At 45.2% G+C, this 22,833-nt stretch overlaps 2 protein-coding genes across 3 annotated transcripts in view; both read right to left on the bottom strand.

Moving 5' to 3' along the window:
* Nucleotides 1–22,833, bottom strand: part of LOC129015142 (neuroblastoma breakpoint family member 11-like) — a 2,260,169-nt gene that overhangs the window by 444,781 nt on the left and 1,792,555 nt on the right.
* LIX1L (limb and CNS expressed 1 like) overlaps nucleotides 6,235–22,833 on the bottom strand; it is a 28,293-nt gene continuing 11,694 nt past the window's right edge. The window contains exons 2-6 of one of the 2 annotated variants that reach the window (XM_054453097.2): nucleotides 20,389–20,552; nucleotides 15,475–15,615; nucleotides 10,380–10,475; nucleotides 9,692–9,769; nucleotides 6,235–9,356 (exon numbers count right to left, since the gene is read on the bottom strand). In XM_054453097.2, coding sequence (XP_054309072.1) covers nucleotides 9,114–9,356; nucleotides 9,692–9,769; nucleotides 10,380–10,475; nucleotides 15,475–15,615; nucleotides 20,389–20,552 — 722 coding nt within the window. In that variant the 3' untranslated portion in view covers nucleotides 6,235–9,113. The remainder of the gene's footprint in view (nucleotides 9,357–9,691; nucleotides 9,770–10,379; nucleotides 10,476–15,474; nucleotides 15,616–20,388; nucleotides 20,553–22,833) is intronic. The other variant, XM_054453108.2, reaches the window with a different exon arrangement.

Here is a 22,833-nt window from a genome sequence, read left to right as displayed (position 1 = left end):
TGCTCTTTCTCATCCCAGGGCTTTTGCAACTTGGTTTGTTTTGTTTTTTAGACGGAGTCTCACTCTGTCACTCAGGCTGGAGTGCAGTGATGCGATCTTGGCTCACTGCAACCTCCGTCTCCTGGGTTCAAGGCTTCTCCTGCCCCAGCCCCCTGATTAGCTGGGACTACTGGGACTACAGGCGTGCGGCACCACACCTAGCTAATTTTTGTATTTTTAGTGGAGACGGGGTTTCGCTCTGTTAGCCAGGCTGGTTTCTAACTCCTGAGGTCCGGTCATCCGCCCTTCTCGGCCTCCCACAGTGTTTGGTTTACAGGCATGAGACACTGCTCCCCGCAGCTTTCTGTTCCTGGTGCTCTTCCTCTAGCTTTTCACATATTGGGTTCGACCTCATTCTTTTTTTTTTTTTTTTTTTTTGAGATGGAGTATTGCTCTGTCACCCAGGCTGGAGTGCAGTGGCACGATCTCGGCCCACTGTAACCTCCACTTCCTGGGTTCAAGCGATTCCTCTGCCTCAGCCTCCGGAGTAGCTAGGACTACAGGCACGTGCCACCACGCCCAGCTTTTTAAAATTTTTTTTTTTTTATTTTTTTATTTTTTTATTTTTTTTTTAATTTCTGAAGTATTTATTGATCATTCTTGGGTGTTTCTCGGAGAGGGGGATATGGCAGGGTCATAGGATAATAGTGGAGAGAAGGTCAGGAGATAAACACATGAACAAAGGTCTCTGGTTTTCCTAGGCAGAGGACCCTGCGGCCTTCTGCAGTGTTTGTGCCCCTGAGTACTTGAGATTAGGGAGTGGTGATGACTCTTAAAGAGCATGCTGCCTTCAAGCATCTGTTTAACAAAGCACATCTTGCACCACCCTTAATCCATTCAACCCTGAGTTGACACAGCACATGTTTCAGAAAGCAGGGGGCTGGGGGAAAGGCCATAGATCAACAGCATCCCAAGGCAGAAGAATTTCTCCTAGTCAGAACAAAATGGAGTCTCCTATGCCCACCCCTTTCTACACAGACACAGCAACAATCTGATCTCTCCTTCCTTTCCCCACACTTCCTCCCCTTCTCTTCAACAAAACCGCCATCGTCCTCATGGCCCGCTCCCGATGGTCGCTGTCTCTTCGGAGCTGTTGGGTACACCTCCCGGACAGGGCAGCCGGGCAGAGGCACTCCTCACCTCCCAGACAGGGCGGCTGGGCAGAGGCGCCCCTCGCTTCCCAGACGGGGCCGCCCGGGCAGAGGCGCTCCTCTCCTCCCAGACGGGGCGGCCGGGCAGAGGCGCTCCTCACTTCCCCGACGGGGCCGCCCGGGCAGAGGCGCTCCTCGCTTCCCAGACGGGGCCGCCCGGGCAGAGGCGCTCCTCAGTTCCTCCCAGACCGGGTGGCAGCCGGGCAGAGGCGCTCCTCACCTCCCAGACGGGGCGGCCGGGCAGAGGCGCTCCTCACTTCCCCGACGGGGCGGCCGAGCAGAGGCGCTCCTCACTTCCCAGAGGGGGCGGCCGAGCAGAGGCGCTCCTCACTTACCAGAGGGGGCGGCCGGGCAGAGGCGCTCCTCACTTCCCAGACGGGGCGGCCGGGCAGAGACGCTCCTCACTTCCTCCCAGATGGGGTGGCGGCCAGGCAGAGGCGCTCCTCACCTCCCAGACAGGGCGGCCGGGCAGAGGCGCTCCTCACTTCCCAGACTGGGCGGCCGGGCAGAGGCGCTCCTCACCTCCTAGACGGGGCGACCAGGCAGAGGCGCTCCTCACTTCCCAGACGGTGTGGCGGCCGGGCAGAGGTGCTCCTCCCTTCCCAGATGGGGCAGCCAGGCAGAGGCGCTCCTCACTTCCCAGACGGTGTGGCGGCCGGGCAGAGGTGCTCCTCCCTTCCCAGATGGGGCAGCCAGGCAGAGGCGCTCCTCACTTCCTCCCAGACGGGGTGGCGGCCAGGCAGAGGCGCTCCTCACTTCCCAGAGGGGGCGGCCGGGCAGAGGTGCTCCTCACTTCCTCCCAGACGGGGTGGCAGCCGGGCAGAGGCACTCCTCACCTCCCAGACGGGGCGGCCGGGCAGAGGTGCTCCTCATCTCCCAGACGGAGTGGCCAGGCAGAGGCGCTCCTCATCTCCCAGAGTGGGCGGCCGGGCAGAGGTGCTCCTCACTTCCTCCCAGACGGGGTGGCGGCCAGGCAGAGGCGCTCCTCACCTCCCAGAGTGGGCGGCCGGGCAGAGGCGCTCCTCACTTCCCAGAGTGGGCGGCCGGGCAGAGGCGCTCCTCACTTCCCAGAGTGGGCGGCCGGGCAGAGGCGCTCCTCACTTCCCATAGGGGGTGGCAGCCGTAAAATTTTTTTAGTAGAGACGGGGTTTCACCATATTGGCCAGGCTAGTCTTGAACTCCTTACCTTGTGATCCACCCGCCTCGGCCTCCCCAAGTGCTGAGATTACAGGCGTGAGCCACCGCGCCTGGCCAAGTTCGACCTCATTTTTAAGGTCTCAATAGTACTGTCACCCAAAGGGGTCTTCTCTACCCTCCTGTCTTTAACTGTGTATTTCCTTCACAGAACTTAAATCAGAATCTTCTTTCATTCTTTTTTTTTTTTTTTAAGACAAGGTCTCACTCTGTCAACCAGGCTGAGTGCAGTGGTGCAATTATGGCTTACAGCAGCCAACCTCCCAGGACCAAGTGATTCTCCTACCTCAGCCTCCCAAATATCTGGGACTACAGGCACACGCTCCTGCAGGCGGCTAATTTTTAAAAAATCTTTTGTAGAGACGGAGTCTTGCCATGTTGCTTAGGCCAGTCAGAATCTTTAATTACCTTGTTTACTTTCTAACTTGTTTATTGTCTGTTTTTCCCATTAGAATGTAATCCTTATGGCAGAGATAGTTATTTACAACTAAAATCCCTGAAGTTTAGCCCAATGTGTGGCTCATGGTAGACATTTGGTAGATACTTATCGAATGAATGAATATTAGAATGGCAGGAAATTCTGTCTGCCTGATGCTATGTGACTGGAAAATAAAGCTGGAAATACAGTTTAGGGTCTGCTATGCTAAGGATTTTGGAAGTTATCCTATAAGCAAGAAATTTACCTACTTCAAATATTTGAGTATTCCTGGTTTTTAATATTTGAAAATAGTCCCCATACTAGTTGTTGCTTATTATTTTTCCTTAAATAGACTGACTTTAAACATAAATTTACACTGAAAGGAAAATCAGTATTTTTCTACTACAAATTCAGATAAAAGCACAACTATTAAAAACTATTTACCCATCTATCATCTAAAATCATCTCAGGAACACATATAAAACTGGGAAATGGTAGGCCAGGCATGGTAGCTCATGCTTGTAAACCCAGCACTTTGGGAGGCTGAGGCAGGTGGATAGTTTGAGTTCAGGAGTTCAATACCAGCCTGGGCAACACAGCAAGCTCCACCTCTACAAAAAATTTAAAAAGAATTACTGGGGCGTGGTGGTGTGTGCCTATAGTCCTAGCTACTCTGGAGGTTGAGGTGGGAGGATTCCTTGAGCCTGGGAGGCGGAGGCTGCAGTGAGCCAAAATCACGCCACTGCATTCTGGCCTGCTCATTAGAGTGAGACCCTGTCTCAAAAAAAATTAAAAAAAAAAAACTTTGGGAAATGCTGCTAAAGGGAAAGATAGTTCAATGGTGGCTTAAGCAAGGGAGTGTCACAGTCATAAGTATTTTATAAAGAAATATGACAGTAGTATGGAGGAGGTGAAGACCAGCTAGGAAGCTATTGTAGTGATCCAGTCTAGAGATGAGAAAGGACCAAACCTAAACTCAGGCAGTAAATATGGACAAAACATATTAGGAGGTATGCCAGGCGCAGTGGCTCACACCTGTAATCCCAGCACTTTGGGAGGTTGAGGCGGGCGGATCACCTGAGGTCGGGAGTTCAAGACCAGCCTGGCCAACATGGTAAAACCCCATCTCTATTAAAAATAAAAAAATTTGCCAGGTGTGGTAGTGGGTGCCTGTAATCCCAGCTACTTGGGAGGCTGAGGCAGGAGACTCTCTTGAACCCGAGAGGCAGAGGATGCAGTGAGCTGATACTGCACCAGTGTACTCCAGCCTGGGCAACAAGAGCAAAACTCCCTCTCAAAAACAACAACATATTAGGAGGTAGACACAACAGTAAGTGACTGATTACATTATGGTAGAGAAGAGTTGAGGGTGGATCTGAGGTGTGTGGCTTAGGTAACAGTGTAGATAATAATTATAATAATAGATCGGCCGGGCGTGGTGGCACATGCCTGTAATCCCAGCGCTTTGGGAGGCCGAGGCAGGTGGATCACCTGAGATCAGGAGTTCGAGACCAGCCTGGCCAACATGGTGAAACTCTGTCTCTACTAAAAATACAAAAATTAGCCAGGCGTGGTGGCGGGCGCCTATAATCCCAGCTACTCAGAAGGCTGAGGCAGGAGAATCGCTTGAACCCAGGAGGCGGAGGTTGCAGTGAGCCAAGATTGCGCCATTTCACTACAGCCTGGGGGACAAGAGCAAGACTTCGTCTCAAAAATAATGATAATAATAATAATAATTCGAATAATAGATCTAGAGAGTCAAAGAGGAATGAGTATGGAGAAATGTTTTTTATTTTGGATATATTTCAAAGTGCTTTTGTCATATTCAGATGGCCGTGTCAAGTATGTGGAAAGTAAATGTAAAAGCTTAAAACAGGTTGGGGAGGAAGAAATAGATTTGAGAGTCATGTGTATAGTGGAGTTCAAGTCACCATAATGGGTGAGATTGCCAGTGGGAGTAGGTAGAGCTTGAGGAGAAAGGGCCAAGAACAAACTCCAGGTTAAATGTCTGCAGAAAGGGAGGCAGGCTGCCTTGTGCAATCATTTCTACCACCCCAAAAATGCTAATAATTTTTTTTTTTTTTTTTTTTTGAGACGGAGTCTCGCCCTGATGTCCAGGCTGGAGTGCAATCACTCAGTCTCGGCTCACTGCAACCTCCACCTCCTGGGTTCAGGCGATTCTCCTGCTTCAGCCTCCCAAGTAGCTGGGATTACAGGCGCCCACCACCATGCCCAGCTAATTTTTAATTTTTTTAGTAGAGATGGGGTTTCACCATGGTGGCCAGGCTGGTCTCGAACTCCTGACCTTGTGATCCACCCGCCTCGGCCTCCCAAAATGCTGGGATTACAGGCGTGAGCCACCGTGCCTGGCCTAAAAATTCTTATTTAGTATATATGTAAAAGAACAGGGATGTTTCAGAGCTTCTTGTGGGGAAAAGAAAGAGAGATCAGATTGTTACTGTGTCTGTGTAGAAAGAAGTAGACATAGGAGACTCCATTTTGTTCTGTACTAACAAAAATTCTTCTGCCTTGAGATACTGTTAATCTGTAACCCTACCCCCAACCCTGTGCTCCCTAAGACGTGCTGTGTCAACTCAGGGTTAAATGGATTAAGGGCTATGCAGGGTGTGCTTTGTTAAACAAATGCTTGAAGGCAGCATGCTTGTTAAGAGTCATCACCACTCCCTAATCTCAAGTACCCAGAGACACAAAACACTTCGGAAGGCCGCAGGGACCTCTGCCAAGGAAAGCCAGGTATTGTCCAAGGTTTCTCCCCACGTGATAGCCTGAGATATGGCCTTGTGGGAAGGGAAAGACCTGACCATCCCCCAGCCCGACACCCGTAAAGGGTCTGTGCTGAGGAGGATTAGTAAAAGAGGAAGGAACACCTCCTTGCAGTTGAGACAAGAGGAAGGCATCTGTCTCCTGCTTGTCCCTGGGCAATGGAATGTCTCGGTGTAAAACCTCATTGTATATTCCGTATACTGAGATAGGGGAAAACCGCCTTAGGGCTGGAGGTGGGACATGCGGGCAGCAATACTGCTTTTTAAGGCATTGAGATGTTTATGTGTATACATATCCAAAGCACAACACTTAATTCTTTACCTTGTTTATGATGCAGAGACCTTTGTTCACGTGTTTACCTGCTGACCTTCTCTCCACTATTATCCTATGATCCTGCCACATCCCCCTCTCTGGGAAACGCCCAATAATGATCAATAAATACTAAGGGAACTCAGAGGCCGGCGTGGATCCTCCGTATACTGAACGCTGGTCCCCTGGGCCCACTTTTCTTTCTCTATACTTCGTCTCTGTGTCTCTTTCTTTTCCAAGTCTCTCGTTCCACCTAGTGAGAAATGCCCACAGGTGTGGAGGGGCAGCCCACCCCTTCACTTCTCTAATATATAGGTCTCAAGAAAGAGTCAGTCTGGCTCACTAGACAAAAATCTATTTTTAATTGTATAAAATTATACATATACATAGAATGTACTAAGAAGATGAGTAAAATCTTTGACACCAGAAGGGGACAGATCAGGAAACAATTTTTCTCAAGTTATTTGGGATCTTACTGGTTGGTATTTGAGAAAAATAATAAATCCAGGAGGTACGAGGGCAATTCTTCTCACAACTCACACCCCTTAACCCACACTTCCCAGAGAAAGGAGAAACAGGAGTGTTGATGAGTGCCAGCTTATAAATATCAATACAAACAGACACACCTGGTATGTCTAGCTATTTTTGCCTTTACTCCAACCCGACATGTTTCATGGAATACAAACATGGGGCTTCTACCCCAGCTCTTTTCTGATTAGTAAGAAAAAAAATGATAGGGCCTGGAGAATTCAAGGAAGCTCGTTTCAAGCACTAATAAAATTGTAGCTGGATTCCTTACCTCTTATCCAACATGATTTCAAAAGCAAGAAAGTTGCCTTTCATCTTGCCGCTATCAAATCCAAAAGAGCCAATTATGGCCTGTTTCATAATCTATTTTTACTGTTGTTGTTACACTTGAACTTTCTGTCTGGAACCTAATCTATTTCTAAAAGCAAAGTCTGTATAATTGTTAAGTGGAAAGTCCAATTGCAGGAATACTAAATGTTCCAAGCTCAGTTTAGAAAGTACATGGGACAATAATATAGTATAAATAAGAGATCACAGAGACAAGGGGGAAATACATATTAGAGATGTCCAAAAAAATTCTCTGAAAGGAGAATACTTTAGTTACTGTACTACAGGTTATTTCTCTCTTATGTCACCCAGGAGAGAAGTGGGGGAGAATGGTGTTAAAAACACAAATAGTGCCAGGTGCGGTGGCTCACGCCTGTAATCCCAGCACTTTGGGAGGCCGAGGCGGGCGGATCACGAGGTCGGGAGATCGAGACCATCCTGTCTAACACGGTGAAACCCTGTCTCTACTAAAAATACAAAAAAATTAGCCAGGCATGGTGGCAGGCACCTGTAGTCCCAGCTACTAAGGAGGCTGAGGCAGGAGAGTGGCGTGAACCCGGGAGGCGGAGCTTGCAGTAAGCCGAGATAGCGCCACTGCACTCCAGCCTGGGCAACAGAGCGAGACTCCGTCTCAAAAAAAAAAAAAAAAGAAAAACACAGAAATAGTTTGGGAGGCCGGGGCAGGTGGATCACGAGGTCAGGAGATGGAGACCGTCCTGGCTAACATGGTGAAACCCCGTCTCTACTAAAAATACAAAAAATTAGCCGGGCGTGGTGGCGGGCACCTGTAGTCCCAGCTACTCGGGAGGCTGAGGCAGGAGAATGGTGTGAACCTGGGAGGCAGAGGTTGCAGTGAGCCGAGATCGCACCACTGCACTCTAGCCTAGGTGACAGAGCAAGACTCCATCTCAAAAAAAAAAACAAAAAACACACAAATAGTCCAGGCTCAGTGCCTCATGCCTGTAATCCCAGCACTTTGGGAGGCTGAGGCGGGTGGATTACCTGATGTCAGGAGTTCAAGAACAGCCTGGCCAACATGGTGAAACCCTGTCTCTACTAAAAATATAAAAATTAGCCAGGCGTTGTGGCGTGTGCCTGTAATCCCAGCTACGCGGGAAGCTGAGGCAAGAGAATCGCTTGAACCCGGGAGGCGGAGGTTGCAGTGAGCCGAGATCGCGCCACTGCACTCCAGCCTGGGCAAAAGTGTGAGACTCTGTCTTCAAAGACAAAAAAACCACACACACACACACAAATAACTAATCATTGATTCTCTTTCCCTTCCTGCAGTCTCCCAAGGTGTCACTTAGGAAGTGCCAAAATACTAAAGTCTCATTTAATTTTCCTGATCAACTCATGTTCTAATAATTAATGTAGAAGAAGAGGAAAGAAAGAGAAAACAAATGAGAATCTAAGGTAGTAAACAGCAGCAACTTAGCGGGAATAAGGGGAACATGGTTCTCACTAACCAAATAGGACTGATAACGCTTCCAAAAAATAAAATGTTAGGTGAAGGGAAATATGGAAATACGTTTTACCTTCTACTAATAGCTGCAGGCAGGAAGGTCCAAACTCAGGGTTTAACTAAGCTGAGTGAGTAGGGGAGATGTGCAGAGGGAATACTGAAAGAGAATCAGTTTCAACCATAACCCCCATCTACTGTAGAGTATATCCGGAAATCTAGACTACTAGTATGGTATACATATGCCCTAGAAGCAACTTAGGTAGTAAACTCCCATGAATTGTTTGTAATTTATCTTGTCCCTGGGCAGTTTCTTAGGAGTGGTCAGAAGCAAGATCTCTACTTCCTTCAGAATAATAAGGTAGGGAAGGAAGCCTCAAAACAAAGTGGCAATTTGGAGGCAGAAAAGGAATAAGGTAGTGGTGGGGAGGAAAGGGATAGCAAGCAGGTTCAGTTCAAGAACTAAAGGCAAAATCTTCATACTCATACCCTGTTTGAGTCCAAGAGGAAGCAGGAATGAGAGTAAGGGTGGGGCACATAATCCTTATTCAAGTTACCTGATATTTGAAAAGAAGGAGACATGAACACTAGAGTTAATCTTTTAGTGCTGCTGAAATGACTACACAGTTAATCTGGAAGTTTAAGAGCTAACAAAGCTTCAAAGACAACCTGCTCTTTGTTGTAAAGTGGATTGAAGATGTTTCAAATAAAACTACATCCAAAAACTGGAAGTAAGAAAAGGGATCTCTTAGCAAATAGGAATCTAGGTGTAGAATTTATACACATATATATATTTTTTAAAGTATAAAATTGAGAAAGTATATACAAAAAATCATCCTAAATCTTAGAAAGGAGACATAAAAAAAAGGCCGTGGAAAGGCTGGGGAGTTATGTGGGTGGATGCCTAGCAGTTGGAAGAATGCATATTGCCCAACTGCCCAGCAGCCAGCACAAGAATATCTTTCTTCTCCTTGTGGAAGCGCAGCTCCTTGCCTGCCAGTCGGGCTTCATCCAGCTCCCGCTCAGTAGAGGCCAGCTCTCTAGACAGTGCCCCTGGCACACTCTGCTCCCGGCTCACCCAGTCCAAGGCCATTTGGTGGCGAATATCATCATCCAGGGCCCGGTGCGAATAATGAGCCAACACCTCCTGGTAGGGGAGGGGAATGTGAACATCATTGAGAAGGTAAAGGTTCATATCATACCACACTTACCCAACTGGGACTAAGAACTCAGCTTTAGAGACCTAAAACAAGGAGATTCTTAAAGGAAACTTCCTGGTATGGGAAGCAAGACAGACAAAAGAATCACAGCTAATATTTAAATAGGAAAGATTATAGGAATGAAGAGGGTACTTAGGTAAGGCTTTCAATATTCACAACCATAGGTCACAATAGACCTTATTTCTAACATAGTAACCACCTCAAAAGAGTCCACTGACAGATTGTGCTCCCCTCATTCGCCCCCACTCATAAAATCTCTTACCTGCCGAGAGCATTGTCGTTCCCTCATGGCCTTAAGGCTGCCATTCCAGTGTAGCAGTTGAAAAACTGTCATTAGCTCCTGGGGGAAGAGGATAGGAAGTACCAGGACAGTGATTTTATATTGGGAGGTTGCATGAGAATTACATGGGAAACCTTTTACAAAATGGATTTGTAGAATCATCTATCATCACTAACTCTGATAGGCCTTTGGGGAAGAAAAATATTTATTTATTTGTTTATTTATTTATTTACTTACTTACTTATTTGAGACAGAGTCTTGCTCTGTCACCCAGGCTGGAGTGTAGTGGCACAATCTCAGCTCACTGCAACCTCTGCTTCCTGGGTTCAAGCAATTCTTGTGCTTCAGCCTCCCAAGTAGCTGGGATTACAGGCATGTGCCATCATAGCTAATTTTTGTATTTTTAGTAGAAACGGGGCTTTGCCATGCTGGCCAGGCTGGTCTCAAACTCCTGGCCTCAAGTGATCCACCCGCCTCAGCCTCCCAAAGCGCTGGGATTACAGGCGTGAGCCACCATGCCCAGCCAGGAAGGTATTTATTTTTGAAAAACAGTGTAACAACCTTCTTTCCTTTCCAGTATCAATGGGTTAGGAATTAGTAGGAGCCATTATATATTACAGTAGCAGGCTGACCCATGTTATTAGAGCCAGGGAAGTACATGGGAAAGTACCTGGAACTCCAACATTGATTTGCCCTTGTTGGATTCCAGCATGAATCGGAAGGCACCAATCCCTGTATTTGGGTTGTCAGCTTCCTCCCTGTTGCCTTGGTAGTAGAGGAACAGAAAAGACAAATAGATTTTCAACCAGGATTATCATCTCAAGCAGTACTGTCCAGTAGAAATATAATGCAAGCCACATATTTAATTTAAAATTTCCTGTCTGCCACATTAAAGTAAAAATAAAGAGGTAAGTCCAGGTGCAGTGGCTCATGCCTGTAATCCCAGCACTTTGGGAGGCCAAGGTGGGCGGATCACTTGAGGTCAGGAGTTTGAGACCAGCCTGGCCAACATGGTGAAACCCTGTCTCTACTAAAAATACAAAAATTAGCCGGGCATGGTAGTGGGTGCCTGTAAATCCCAGCTACTCAGGAGGCTGAGGCAGGAGAATCACTTGAACCTGGGAGGCGGAGATTGCAGAGATCGGGCTACTGCACTCCATCCTGGACAACAGAGCGAGACTCTGTCTCAAAAAAAAAAAAAACACAAGTAAAATTCATTTTAATAATATATCTTATTTAACCCAATATGTTCAAAATATTATTTTTCAACTGTAGTCAGTATAAACATTATTAATGAAATATTTTACATTCTTGTACTGACTTTCTGAAATGTGGTATAAGTGTGGAAATTCTGGGTAGCAGTGTGGTCTCCTGGACATTGGCCTATTGTGTCTTCTATTGGTTATGTAACCCTGCAGGGTTAGAATTAAGACACACTGTCCTGCATTCAAGCCTAGTATGTAAAAAAAACCAATACAGCATAGAAGTTAAGAGCATGGACTGAAGCTCCTACAAATAGCGTGGCCTTGGTAAAGTCACTTAACTTCTCTGTTCTGCAGTTTCCTCTTCTGTAAGATGGGAATAATCATAGAGCTACCTTAAATGATTGTTTTGAGAATTAAATAAAATTTTAAATTAAAAATAAAAATTTATTTATTTATTTTTTGAGACGGAGTCTCACTCTGTCGCTCTGTCGCCCAGGATGGAGTGCAGTGGTGCGATCTTGGCTCACTGCAACCTCCGCCTCCTGGGTTCAAGTGATTCTCCTGCCTCAGCCTGCAGGGTAGCTAGGACTATAGGCATGCGCCACCACGCCCGGCTAATTTTTTTATTTTTAGTAGAGACGGGGTTTCACCATGTTGGCCAGGCTGGTCCTGAACCCCTGACCTTAGGTGATCTGCCTGCCTTGGCCTTCCAAAGTGCTGGGATTACAGGCGTGAGCCACTGTGACTGGCCCAGCATTTACATTGTATTAGGTATTATAAGTACTCTAGAGATGATTTAGAGCATTCATTCAGGAGGATGTGCATAGGTTATATGTAAATACTGTACTTTTTTTTTTTTTTTGAGACTGTGTCTCATTCTGTCTGTCACCCTGGCTAGAATACAGTGGATGGTCACTGCAGCCTCAACCTCCCCGGGATCAAGTGATCCTCTTGCCTCAGCCTCCCAAGTAGCTGGGATCACAGTCAAGTGCCTCCATACTCGGCTAATTATTTTATTATTTTTTTGTAGAGATGAAGTCTCCTTATGTTGCCCAGGCTGTACTGTGCTATTTTATATGAAGGACTTGAGCATCCTTGGGTTTAGGTGTCCTCGAGAGATCCTAGAACCAATCCCACACAGATCCCAAAGGAAGACTATGGAACCATAATTTTTTTTTTTTTTGAGATGAAGTCTCACTCTGTCGCCCAGGCCAGAGTGCAGTGGTGCGATCTCGGTTCACTGCAACCTCCATCTCCTGGGTTCAAGCAATTTTCCTACCTCAGCCTCCCATGTAGCTGGGACTACAGGTGTGCACAACCATGCCTGGCTAATTTTTGTATTTTTTAGTAGAGATGGGGTTTTGACACGTTGGCCAGTCTGGTCTCGAACTCCTGACCTCAGGTGATCTGCTCACCTCAGCCTTCCAAAGTGCTGGGATTACAGGCATGAACCTCAGCGCCCAGCCAGAAACCATAATTGCTTTCTTTTTTCTTTTCTTTTTTTTTTTTTTTTTTTTGAGACAGGGTCTCACTTTGTCACCGAGGCTGGAGTGCAGTAGTGCAATCTTGGCTCACTGCAGCCTTGACCTCCTCACTCAAGTGATACTCCTGTCTCAGACCCCCAAATAGCTGGGACTACAAGACGCGTGCCCTCATACCCAGATAATTGTTTGTGTTTTTTTGTAGAGATGGAGTTTCGCCATGCTGCCCAGGCTGGTCTCCAACTCCTGAGCTCAAGTGATCTGCCCGCCTCAGTCCCCCAAAGTGCTAGGATTACAGGCGTGAGCCACCACACCTGGCCTAGAACCATAATTTCAATAACAATGAATTTAGTTATTTATTTTTTGAGACAGAATTTTGCTCTTGTCACTCTAAGCTGGAGTGCAATAGCACAATCTCGGCTCACTGCAACCTCCGCCTCCTGGTTCAAGTGAGTCTCCTGCCTCAGCTTCCCAAATAGCTCGAATTACAGGCGCCCGCCACCACACCCAGCTAATTTTTATATTTTTAGTAGAGGCGGGGTTTCACCATGTTGGCCAGCCTGGTCTTGAACTCCTGACCTCAGACAATCCGCCCACCTCAGCCTCCTAAAGTGCTGGGATTACAGGCGTGAGCCACCACACCAACAATGAATTTAGAGCCCATGATCAGATAAATACTGCACATCCTACTTTCCATAATCCACAGTTTCTTTTTTTTTCCTTTCCTTTTCTTTCTTTTTTTTTTTTTTTTTTGAGACAGGGTCTCACGTTGTTGCCCAGGATGGCGTGCAATGGAATGATCTCAGCTCACTGCACCTCCATCTCCCAGCTTCAAGCGAGTCTCATTCTTCAGCCTCCTTAGTAGCTGGCATTACAGGCATGTGCCACAATATTTCTTTTTTTTCTTTTTCTTTTTTTTTTTTTTTTTTTTGAGACACAGTCTCGCTGTGTCACCAGGCTAGAGTGCAATGGCATGATCTCGGCTCACTGCAACCTCTGCCTTCCAGGTTCAAGTGATTCTCCTGCCTCAGCCTCCCGAGTAGCTGGGACTACAGGCGCACACCACCACACCTGGCTAATTTTTTTTTCTTTTTTTTTTTTTTTTTTTTTAGTAGAGACGGGGTTTCACCATGTCAGCCAGATGGTCTCGATCTCTTGACCTCGTGATCTGCCCGCCTCAGCCTCTGAAAATGCTGGGATTACAGGCATGAGCCACCGTGCCTGGCCAATTTTTCTATTTTTAGTAGAAATGGGATTTTGCCATGTTGGCCAGGCTGGTCTCGAACTCCTGACCTCAAGTGATCTACTGGCATCCACTCCACAATGTGCTAAGATTACAAGCATGAGCCATTGCGCCTGGCCCTGTTTCATTTTATAATACCATTAGGTGACCTAAAAGTAGCAAATGTACTTTCCAAAAAATTTTAGCTGGCTTTTTCTTTTTTTATTTGGTTTGGATTAATATAAAAATGTTTTCATTCCCTGCAGATGCTGTTGACTGGGGCAAAGAATAATGGGAGAAAAACAGCTGAGTCCTAAATAACAGAGGGAAACCAACTTTCAATAAAGTATTCAACAACTAACCCACAAAGCAGATAACTGAAGTAATTTAGTATATGTAATTACATCTTTTTTTTTTTGAGGCGGAGTCTTGCTCTGTCACCCAGGCTGGAGTGCAATGGCACAATCTCAGCTCACTGCAACCTCTGCCTCCCAGGTTCAAGCAATTCTCCTGCCTCAGCCTCCCGAGTAGCTGGGATTACAGGCGCCCACCACTGCGCCCAGCTAACTTTTGTATTTTTAGTAGAGATGGGATTTTGCCATGTTAGCCAGGCTGGTTTCAAACTCCTGGTCTCAGATGATCCGCCTGCCTCAGCCTCCCAAAGTGCTAGGATTACAGGCATGAGCCACTGCACCCAGCCTGTAATTACATCTTAATTAAATGCAAATAGAACAGATACTTGGTCTGACTATCAATGAATTTGTGCAGAGGAAGGAAGATGGCAGTGTTAATTTCTAAGATGTAACTAAATTAAGTCAACTGGGGTTCTAATCTTGGCGTGACCACTTACTAGCTATATCATGTTAAGCAACACTTCACTTCTGTGTTTTTAGTCTCCTCATCTGTAAAATAGGGGTAATAATAGTACTTATACCTCATAAGATTGTTGTGATGATCAAATGAGGTAAAATGCATATAAATCCCCTAGAACACTCCTTGCCACAAGGTAAATACTCAATTAGGATTAATTATGGTTATTCTTCTTTTTTGAGATGGAGTCTCACTCTGTCGCCCAGGCTGGAGTGCAGTGGCGCAATCTCGGCTCACTACAAACTCCGCCTCCCGGGTTCAAGCCTCTCCTGCCTCAGGCTCCTGAGTAGCTGGGACTACAGGCGCCCCCCACCACGCCCGGCTAATTTTTTTTATTTTTAGTAGAGATGGGGTTTCACCGTGTTAACCAGGATGGTCTCGATCTCCTGACTTCGTGATCTGCCTGCCTCAGCCTCCCAAAGTGCTGGGATTACAGGCGTGAGCCACCGCGCCTGGATAATTATGGTTATTCTTATCATCATCATTTGAAAGAACAGTTGTAAATAAATAGAGTAAATAAATTATCCTCCTTGTTCCTAAAAAGACGTTTTGTTATAAAAGGCTTCTTAATCAATAAGATGAAGTAATGGAGGCAGGAGACAAGTGACAATAAAAAACAGTCATAAAAAAAGAACTGCAGAAACTAAGGTCTTAACCCAAATTAGCAAAAGCAAAATTCAAGCTCAATTTTCATTTTGGAATAGCTGTACAATTCCATAAATCTGCAATTAAAGGTGTCTAGATACCAAAGAGACACAATGAAAGAGACAAAACAACAAAAAACACATAAACACAGATACAGAATTAGAGACTGAGACAGGTGGAGCACATGACACAATAGACTGACAGAGAATAAACCAAAAGAACAGAGAGGTGGACCAGAAAGAAAACAAGAATTCATGCTCTGTTTCACAGTAATTTACGACTTCCCAAGCAGCCAGTTCTCCCATCTCCCACTCTCCTTCCTTCCAGCTCCATACAACTTACATTGAAAGATGCCAGGGCCTCAGAGACACTCTTCTCGATAAACTCATCAGTGATTCTTCGGGAAGGATGTTCATTAAACACAGAATTCATTAGCGCAATCTTTGCAGCACTCCTCCGGGCCTCAGCTTTTGTGGGGCAAAACTAGGCAGGGGAGAAAGAGTGAGAATATGTGTATTTGTGCATATGAGAGAGATGAAGGAACAGTGGGAGGGAAACACTTCAGATAGAAAACACTTGGACACTCTTTGGATAAATCAGTTGTGTTCAACACACTCTCCCAAGGTTTTTATGGTAAAGTGGTTGGGATGTTTGGAAACATAATTTTGATTCAACATCCTGAAGTCATTAAGGAACTGGGAGAGGGCTGTAGCTCATACCAAACTGAATGCAGAATGAGGAAGGCTGCTTAAGTCAGCATATAATCACTGAACCTGAAAAATACCCCTGTTTAAATTGTCGACAGAATTAATTACTCAAAAGTCAGATTCTGGCCGGCTTAATAGAAATCTGTATCTTGTTCTGCAGACAGGTAAGGTTTTTTGGATTCCTCTAGATAACCCAAGATTAGAACCAAAGCTGTGTCTAGGCTGCTTCTACAGAGGAGGCCACTGGTCTCTATCAGAAGCACCCATCTTGGAATCTTGGACTTCATTTTTAGCTGTGAGCAGGCATTTTCTCAGATAATGTAGTGAGCCAAAGGAGCTATCCCTGAGAAGGGTTTAAGTCTGAAGGAGGAATTTATAGACTTCTTTTTTTCCCCCCAGTGGAAACAAAGAGGAGAGGAGTAACTAAGGGAAGGAAAGCTTACTTAAGAAGGAGAAAAATAAAAATTAATTCATGTTTTTATATTGTATCCAACATAGGTATCATAGAACAAGTCTGATCTGCAAAAGTCTCAAAATTATTCAACTTCAGATCTCTAGCCACCATAGTATTCCTTTATAATTCATCGTTATTGGCTGTCTCAAAGGCCTCTTTGCCCTATGTCATTTATGAGTAATTAGAGGAAAGGAAGAAAGTGATGTTGCAGTTTTTAAAAGTAGACCAAGGCCGGGCTTGGTGGCTCACACTTGTAATCCCAGCACTTTGGGAGGCCAAGGCAGGAGGATCGTTTGAGCCCAGGAATTCAAGACTAACCTGGGCAACATAGCAAGACCCCTGTCTCTACCAGAAAAAAAAAAAAAGAAAAAATTAGCCAGGCATGGTGACACATGCCTGTAGTCCCAGCTACTCAGGAGGCTGAGGCAGAAGGATCACTTGAGCCAGGAGTTCCAGGCTGCAGTGAATTATGATCACACCACTACACTCCAGCCTGGGTGACAGAGTGAGACTCTGTCTCTAAAAGAAAACTTAAAATAAAAAGTAGACCAGGGATTGGGCATGGTGGCTCATGCCTGTAATCCCAGCACTTTGGGAGGCTAAGGTGGGAGGATCACTTGAGGCCAGGAGTTTGAGACCAGCCTGGGCAACATAGTGAGATGCCAACTCTACAAAAAATTTAAAAATTAGCTGGGCATGGTTGTGGTGCACACCTGTGGTCCCAGCTAATCAGGAGGTTGAGGTGGAAGGATCACTTGAGCCCAGGAGTCAAGGCTGCAGTGAGCTATGATTGTGCCACTACACTCCAGCCTGGGCAACAGAGCACAACTCTGTCTTAAAAAAACAATAAATAAGTAGACCAGGATGTGTTTAGTACTTAAGCATCCCTACTATCAATAATTCCTAATTTGTATTAACTGACAGGCTCTCTGAGACAACATATGAAGCTTGGTAAGTAAGTCCTAAGTCTTCCCAGTGCTTCAATTGGTCTGTTTCTATTTGTCTGTTACTAGCTTGCTGGCCTGCTCTATAGTGCTGTTGCTTAAAAAGTCATCTGTGAAGAAAACCAGTGGGAGAAATTTCACCTGCCAAAATGGATAAAGAGGTATAAACTCAAACCCATCTTGAATTTGAGCAGTTATGGACATGCCCTTGCTCAGTATATCAGACTATCAACACCCAGCCCATGTTCTAATCTAGCTTCAGTTATTGCACCCTGCCCCTGGCCAGGCGAGGTGGCTCACACCTGTAATCCCAGCACTTTGGGAGGCTGAGGTGAAAGGACTGCTTGAGCTCAGGAGTTTGCGACCAGCCTAGGAAACATGGCAAAACTCCATATCTACCAAAAATACATAAATTAGCCAGGCATGGTGGCACATACCTGCGGCCCCAGCTATTCGGGAGGCTGAGGTGGGAGGATCACTTGAGCCCACAAAGTTAAGGCTGCAGTGAGCCATGATTGTGCCACTGTACTTCAGTTTGGGTGACAGAGTGAGGCCCTGTCTCAAGAAAGAAAAAAAAAAAAAAGCTGGACGAGGTGGCTCATACCTGTAATCCCAGCACTTTGGGAAGCTGAGGCAGGCAGATCACCTGAGGTCAGGAGTTCAAGACCAGCCTGGCCAACATGGCAAAATAATACAAAAATACAAAAATTAGCTGGGTGTGGTGGCGGGAGGCAGAGGCAGGGAGAATTGCTTGAACCTGGGATGTGGCGGTTACAGTAAGCCGAGATCACACCACTGCACTCCAGCCTGGGCGACAGAGCAAGACTCTGTCTCAAAAAAAAAAAAAAAGTTTAGGCTAAAAGGCCAAGAAAGACAATTCTACTCTTTCCAAAAATAACAGAAATCAAATTACTATAATGTTTCAGTTATGGGCATCGTCATAAAATTTTCAAGTCATTCAATAATGTAATGAGGTGGGAAGAAGAAGGAAAGATCAGCCAGGCACGGTGGCTCACGCCTGTAATTCCAGCACCTTGGGAGGCCGAGGTGGGCGGATTGCTTGAGGTCAGGAGTTCGAGACCAGCCTGGCCAACAAGGCGAAAGCCCGTCTCTACTAAAAATACAAAAAATTAGCTGGGCGTGGTGGCAGGTGCCTGTATTCCCAGCTACTTGGGAGGCTGAGGCAGGGAGAATCGCTTCAACCCGGGAGGCAGAGGTTGCAGTGAGCTGAGATCGGGCCGTTGTACTCCAGCCTGGGCAACAGAGCGAGACTCTATCTCAAAAAAAAAAAAAAAAAAAAGAAGAAGGAAAGATCTTATTCTCTTAGAAGTGAAAGCATAGGCTGGGTGCGGTGGCTCACACTTGTAATCCCAGCACTTTGGGAGGCCAAGGCGGGTGGATTACAAGGTCAGGAGATTGAGACCATCCTGGCTAACATGGTGAAACCCTGTCTCTACTAAAAATACCAAAAAAAAAAAAAAAAAAAATTAGCCAGGGGTGGTGGCATGCGCCTGTAGTCCTAGCTACTGGGGAAGGTGATGCAGGAGAATCACTTGAGCCCAGGAGGCAGAGGTTGCAGTGAGCCAAGATCGTACCACTGCACTCTAGTCTGGGTGACAGAGCAAGACTCCATCTCAAAAAAAAAAAAACAAAAAAAACAAGTGAAAGCATAAACATTTGTCATCTTGGATATATATTTATTTCTCTGAAATGATTGAAGTTCTTTTTTTTTTTTTTTTTTTTTTTTTGAGCCAGAGTCTCGCTCTGTTGCCCAGGCTAGAGTGCCGTGGTGCAATCTCGGATCACTGCAATCTCAGCCTCCGGAGTTCAAGCAATTCTCCTGGCTCAGCCTCCTAAGTAGCTGGGATTACAGGCATGCACCACCACACCCAGTTAATTTTTGTATTTTTAGTAGAGACGGGGTTTCACCATGTTGGTCAGGCTGGTCTCAAACTCCTGACCTCGTGATCCACCTGCCTCGGCCTCCCAGAGTGCTGGGATTTACAGGTGTGAGCCACTGTGCCCGGCCTGAAATGACTGAAGCTCTACGGGAAAAAATTTCATCACCTGATTTGAAATGAAGCTTCCTTAGGACTGCTTCTGTTTGAGGCAGAAGCTAAGCTGCAATGGCACTCATTCATGCAACAGACATATTATTTGCCTACTATCTGCTAGGCACTAAGATGGGTGGTAGGGATTTAACAAGAAAGAAGACAGACACTATCTTTGCCTCTATGGAACATAGTCCACTAGGAGAGACAAACAATTATGATATGTTGTAATAAGTGATATGATAGGGGAAGTTCAAGGTGCTATGCAGACACACAGTAGGGCCTTTAACCTTGTCTAAGGGTTACGCAAACCATATGAAAAACAGAACAAAGGTGTTTATTATTTTCGCTAAATTCCATTTCAGACTTTTAAGTTGACATTTCAGAAGGCTGCCTCCCTGTCTGCAATGTAAAAAATCCATCTTTGATGAGAATATTCATACTAGTCCATAATTTTTCACTACTACCCCATAATGGCAACCATTCTTTTCATCATCATAGGTATTTCACATAATTGTAGAATGTTAGTAATAGAAAAGACTTTAGAAATAATCTAACCTATCTCCTTCATGTTATAGATGGGAAAAGTGAGGCCCAGAGATTTGCCCCATTGATATTTAGAAGAATATGAATTTGGATCTCCTAACTCTTAGATGAGTACTGTTTCCACCATACATAGTCCCTCCGATTTGACCTCTTAGAGACCTCCAACATTGCTTTCTTCAGTAATTGCCTATGAAAAAGTACTGGAGGCAAGGAATATTGTTCTATATCCTCAATAAGAGATGGAAGAAAGTTGGAATGCAATAACTGAAGCCAGATTGGAACATGGGTTGGATGCTGGTAGTCGGATATACTGAGCAAGGGGACATTCATTACTGCTCAGATTCAAAATGGGTTTGAGTTTTTGAAAGGAAAGCATGCTACTGAGGTTCTACTATGGTCAAATTGGCCTCAGATGCTTGCCAGAATAATTTTCCCAGAATTGCTTTAGGTCCTCAAATATATGATTTCAGGCAGTTTAATGGCCAAAGTGGTGGAGAAAGCCGTTACTAACATCTAAGCATTTACCTTTGCTACTGCCACCTCACAACTCTTACCTGGAAACTCCCAAAGCAACTTCCCCCAGGCAGGGTGACATAGCAGACATAAGGAGGGCTGTTGGAGGGAACCATCTCATAAACCACTAGAGCCCCATTCTTTAAGTCAGCACCACGGGACTGCTTCATCTGCCAGAATTCCTGAAGTGCCTCCACCACATTCACTATAAAAGAGAAGTAGTTAAGTTCAGCAATGAATGAGAACACCTCCAAGTGGTGCTATACTTCAATACAGTACCTATAACCTGTACCTACATTAAGAGTCTGCCCCTTAGCTCCCTACCTATCACCATTTAAAAGCATTTAAATTAATAAACCTAGACTGTGATTAAGTTAATTTGCCTAGAAAGACCAGAGTATGCCTGCCCTCCTCCACCACTTTTCTGGTTCACATTTTATTTTATTTAAATTTTTTTCACTCCCACCTCCAATCTGAATAGTTCACATTTTAACTTAGTCCTAGAATAACTTAAATATTGAAGGCAGAGTTCCCAATGTCAGCAGACCATTATCACTGCCTGATGAAATACAAGCAGATTATTCCAAAATTGGTTAGCTGGCCCAGGATGATAATAACCACCACAATAAGTGCTAACATGTATTGAACACTTACTGTATGTCAGGCACTTCTGTAACTGCTTTACGTGTTTAATCACAGCAACTTTATGAAGCAGATATTTTTACTATCCATATTTTACAGATGAGGGAAATGAGGTATAGAGAGGTTAAATAACTTGCCCAAGGTTATGCTAGGAGAAAGTAGCAGTTTGAGTATTCAAACTCAAGCAGTCTTGGTTCCAATGAATATTCTTTTATGCAATACTGCTGGCTCAAGGAAATATAGCCCTAATAACCATTCTCGAGCCTGTGCTTCTAGTGAGCACATCCATTGCCAGATTCCTTTTCCAACCCAGAATACTATGTATATACTATGAGTGAGAGAAGCCAGGGCATGGGGGTGGGAGAGAAAACTCTTTTGAGGCTTTACCTGGGTATAAATGATTTTTGGAGGAACCATATGGTGAGATGCAAAGCAATGCAATGGGAAGCAATTGGAGGACTTTAAAAAGAAGCACTCCTCCATGGGTCAGTCTCTCATGCTCCTTCACATCTTGCTAGGTATGCCAAGATTGCAAATCCCTGACTGCTCTTTACTTGGGCTATTTTTCAGGACTGTGCTTGCAGCAAGAAATATTGAGGGATGAGGTACTATCTTCACTCAGATAAAGAACACGCTTTCTTCAACTTGTTGTAAAATGGCAAGTTCCCCAAGCTGTGGGTTCCATAAGTGTTCCTCTGTTGTGAAGCAACCCATGGCCTATGCAAGTATCTACGAGTCCTCTGCATTGGACTTGGGAGGAGGCAAGGAGAACTAATATAAACATGATGCTCATGCTACTTGCTGTGCTATGAATAATAAATTCCTTTGTCTCTAATCTCAAAGTCTCTTGACTTCTGCCAGCACCCATGAAACAGTAAATGGCTAATTTATTAGTTGTAGGTAGGCTAAAATCAAACTCCAGACCTGACATTGTATTCTAGAACACTTCCTCTCATCCCCTACGTTTTCCTTATGTAGCCTACAGTGTAAAGAGGGAAAGAGATATTAACCAAATCTTAAACAAATGTAAAATTGCAGCTGTGATCAAGTTCTATAAAGGAGTGATAGATGTCGGAGTATCTGACCTAGTTAAGAAGGTCAAAGAAAGCTACCCTGAGGAGGCAATATCTAAGTTCAGTTATGACTAGGAATTCACTAGGCAAGAGGTGAGAGGATAGTGTTCTGTGCGTAAGGAACAGCATGTTCAAAGGCTCGTGATGGCAGGGAACATGATGAATAGAGGGAATTAAGACCATATGGCTATGAAAGAGTGAGTGAGGGGAAGTGTAATGCAAGATGAGGTTGCAAGAGGAGGCAGGGACCAGACCAAGTAGGGCCTTTTAGGCCATGTTAGGGTATTGGCTTTATCCTAGAGCAATAGGAAGCAATTGGAGGACTTTAAAATGAAGGGAGTCTTTCTAACTCAGCTCCAAGTAAAAATAACTAATTAAAAAAAAAAAAAAGAAGGAGGGATGAGATCAGTTTGCTTTTAGAAAAGGATCACATTGACTCTAGGGTTCCAAACATCTCAAATAGTTTTAGCTAAAGCCTCATAATAATAAATTATCACAGGTGCTCTGCAATATCTTGCAACATATTGACCACTCTCCTTTTTTTTTTTTTTTTGAGACAGGATCTCACTCTGTTGCCCAGGCTGGAGTGCAGTGGAGCGATCTCAGCTCACTGCAACCTCCACCTCCCAGGCCCAGGCGATCCTCCAACCTTAGCCTCTGAGTAGCTGGGACCACAGGTGCATGCCGCCATGCCCAGCTAATTTTTGCAATTTTTGTAGAGACAGGGTTTCACTACGTTGCCCAGGCTGGTCTCAAACTCCTGAGCTCAAG

This window comes from Pongo pygmaeus, chromosome 1 (genome assembly GCF_028885625.2).
Source record: "Pongo pygmaeus isolate AG05252 chromosome 1, NHGRI_mPonPyg2-v2.0_pri, whole genome shotgun sequence".
Classification (NCBI taxonomy): Eukaryota; Metazoa; Chordata; class Mammalia; order Primates; family Hominidae; genus Pongo; species Pongo pygmaeus.
This window is presented reverse-complemented; position numbering and strand designations above follow the sequence as displayed.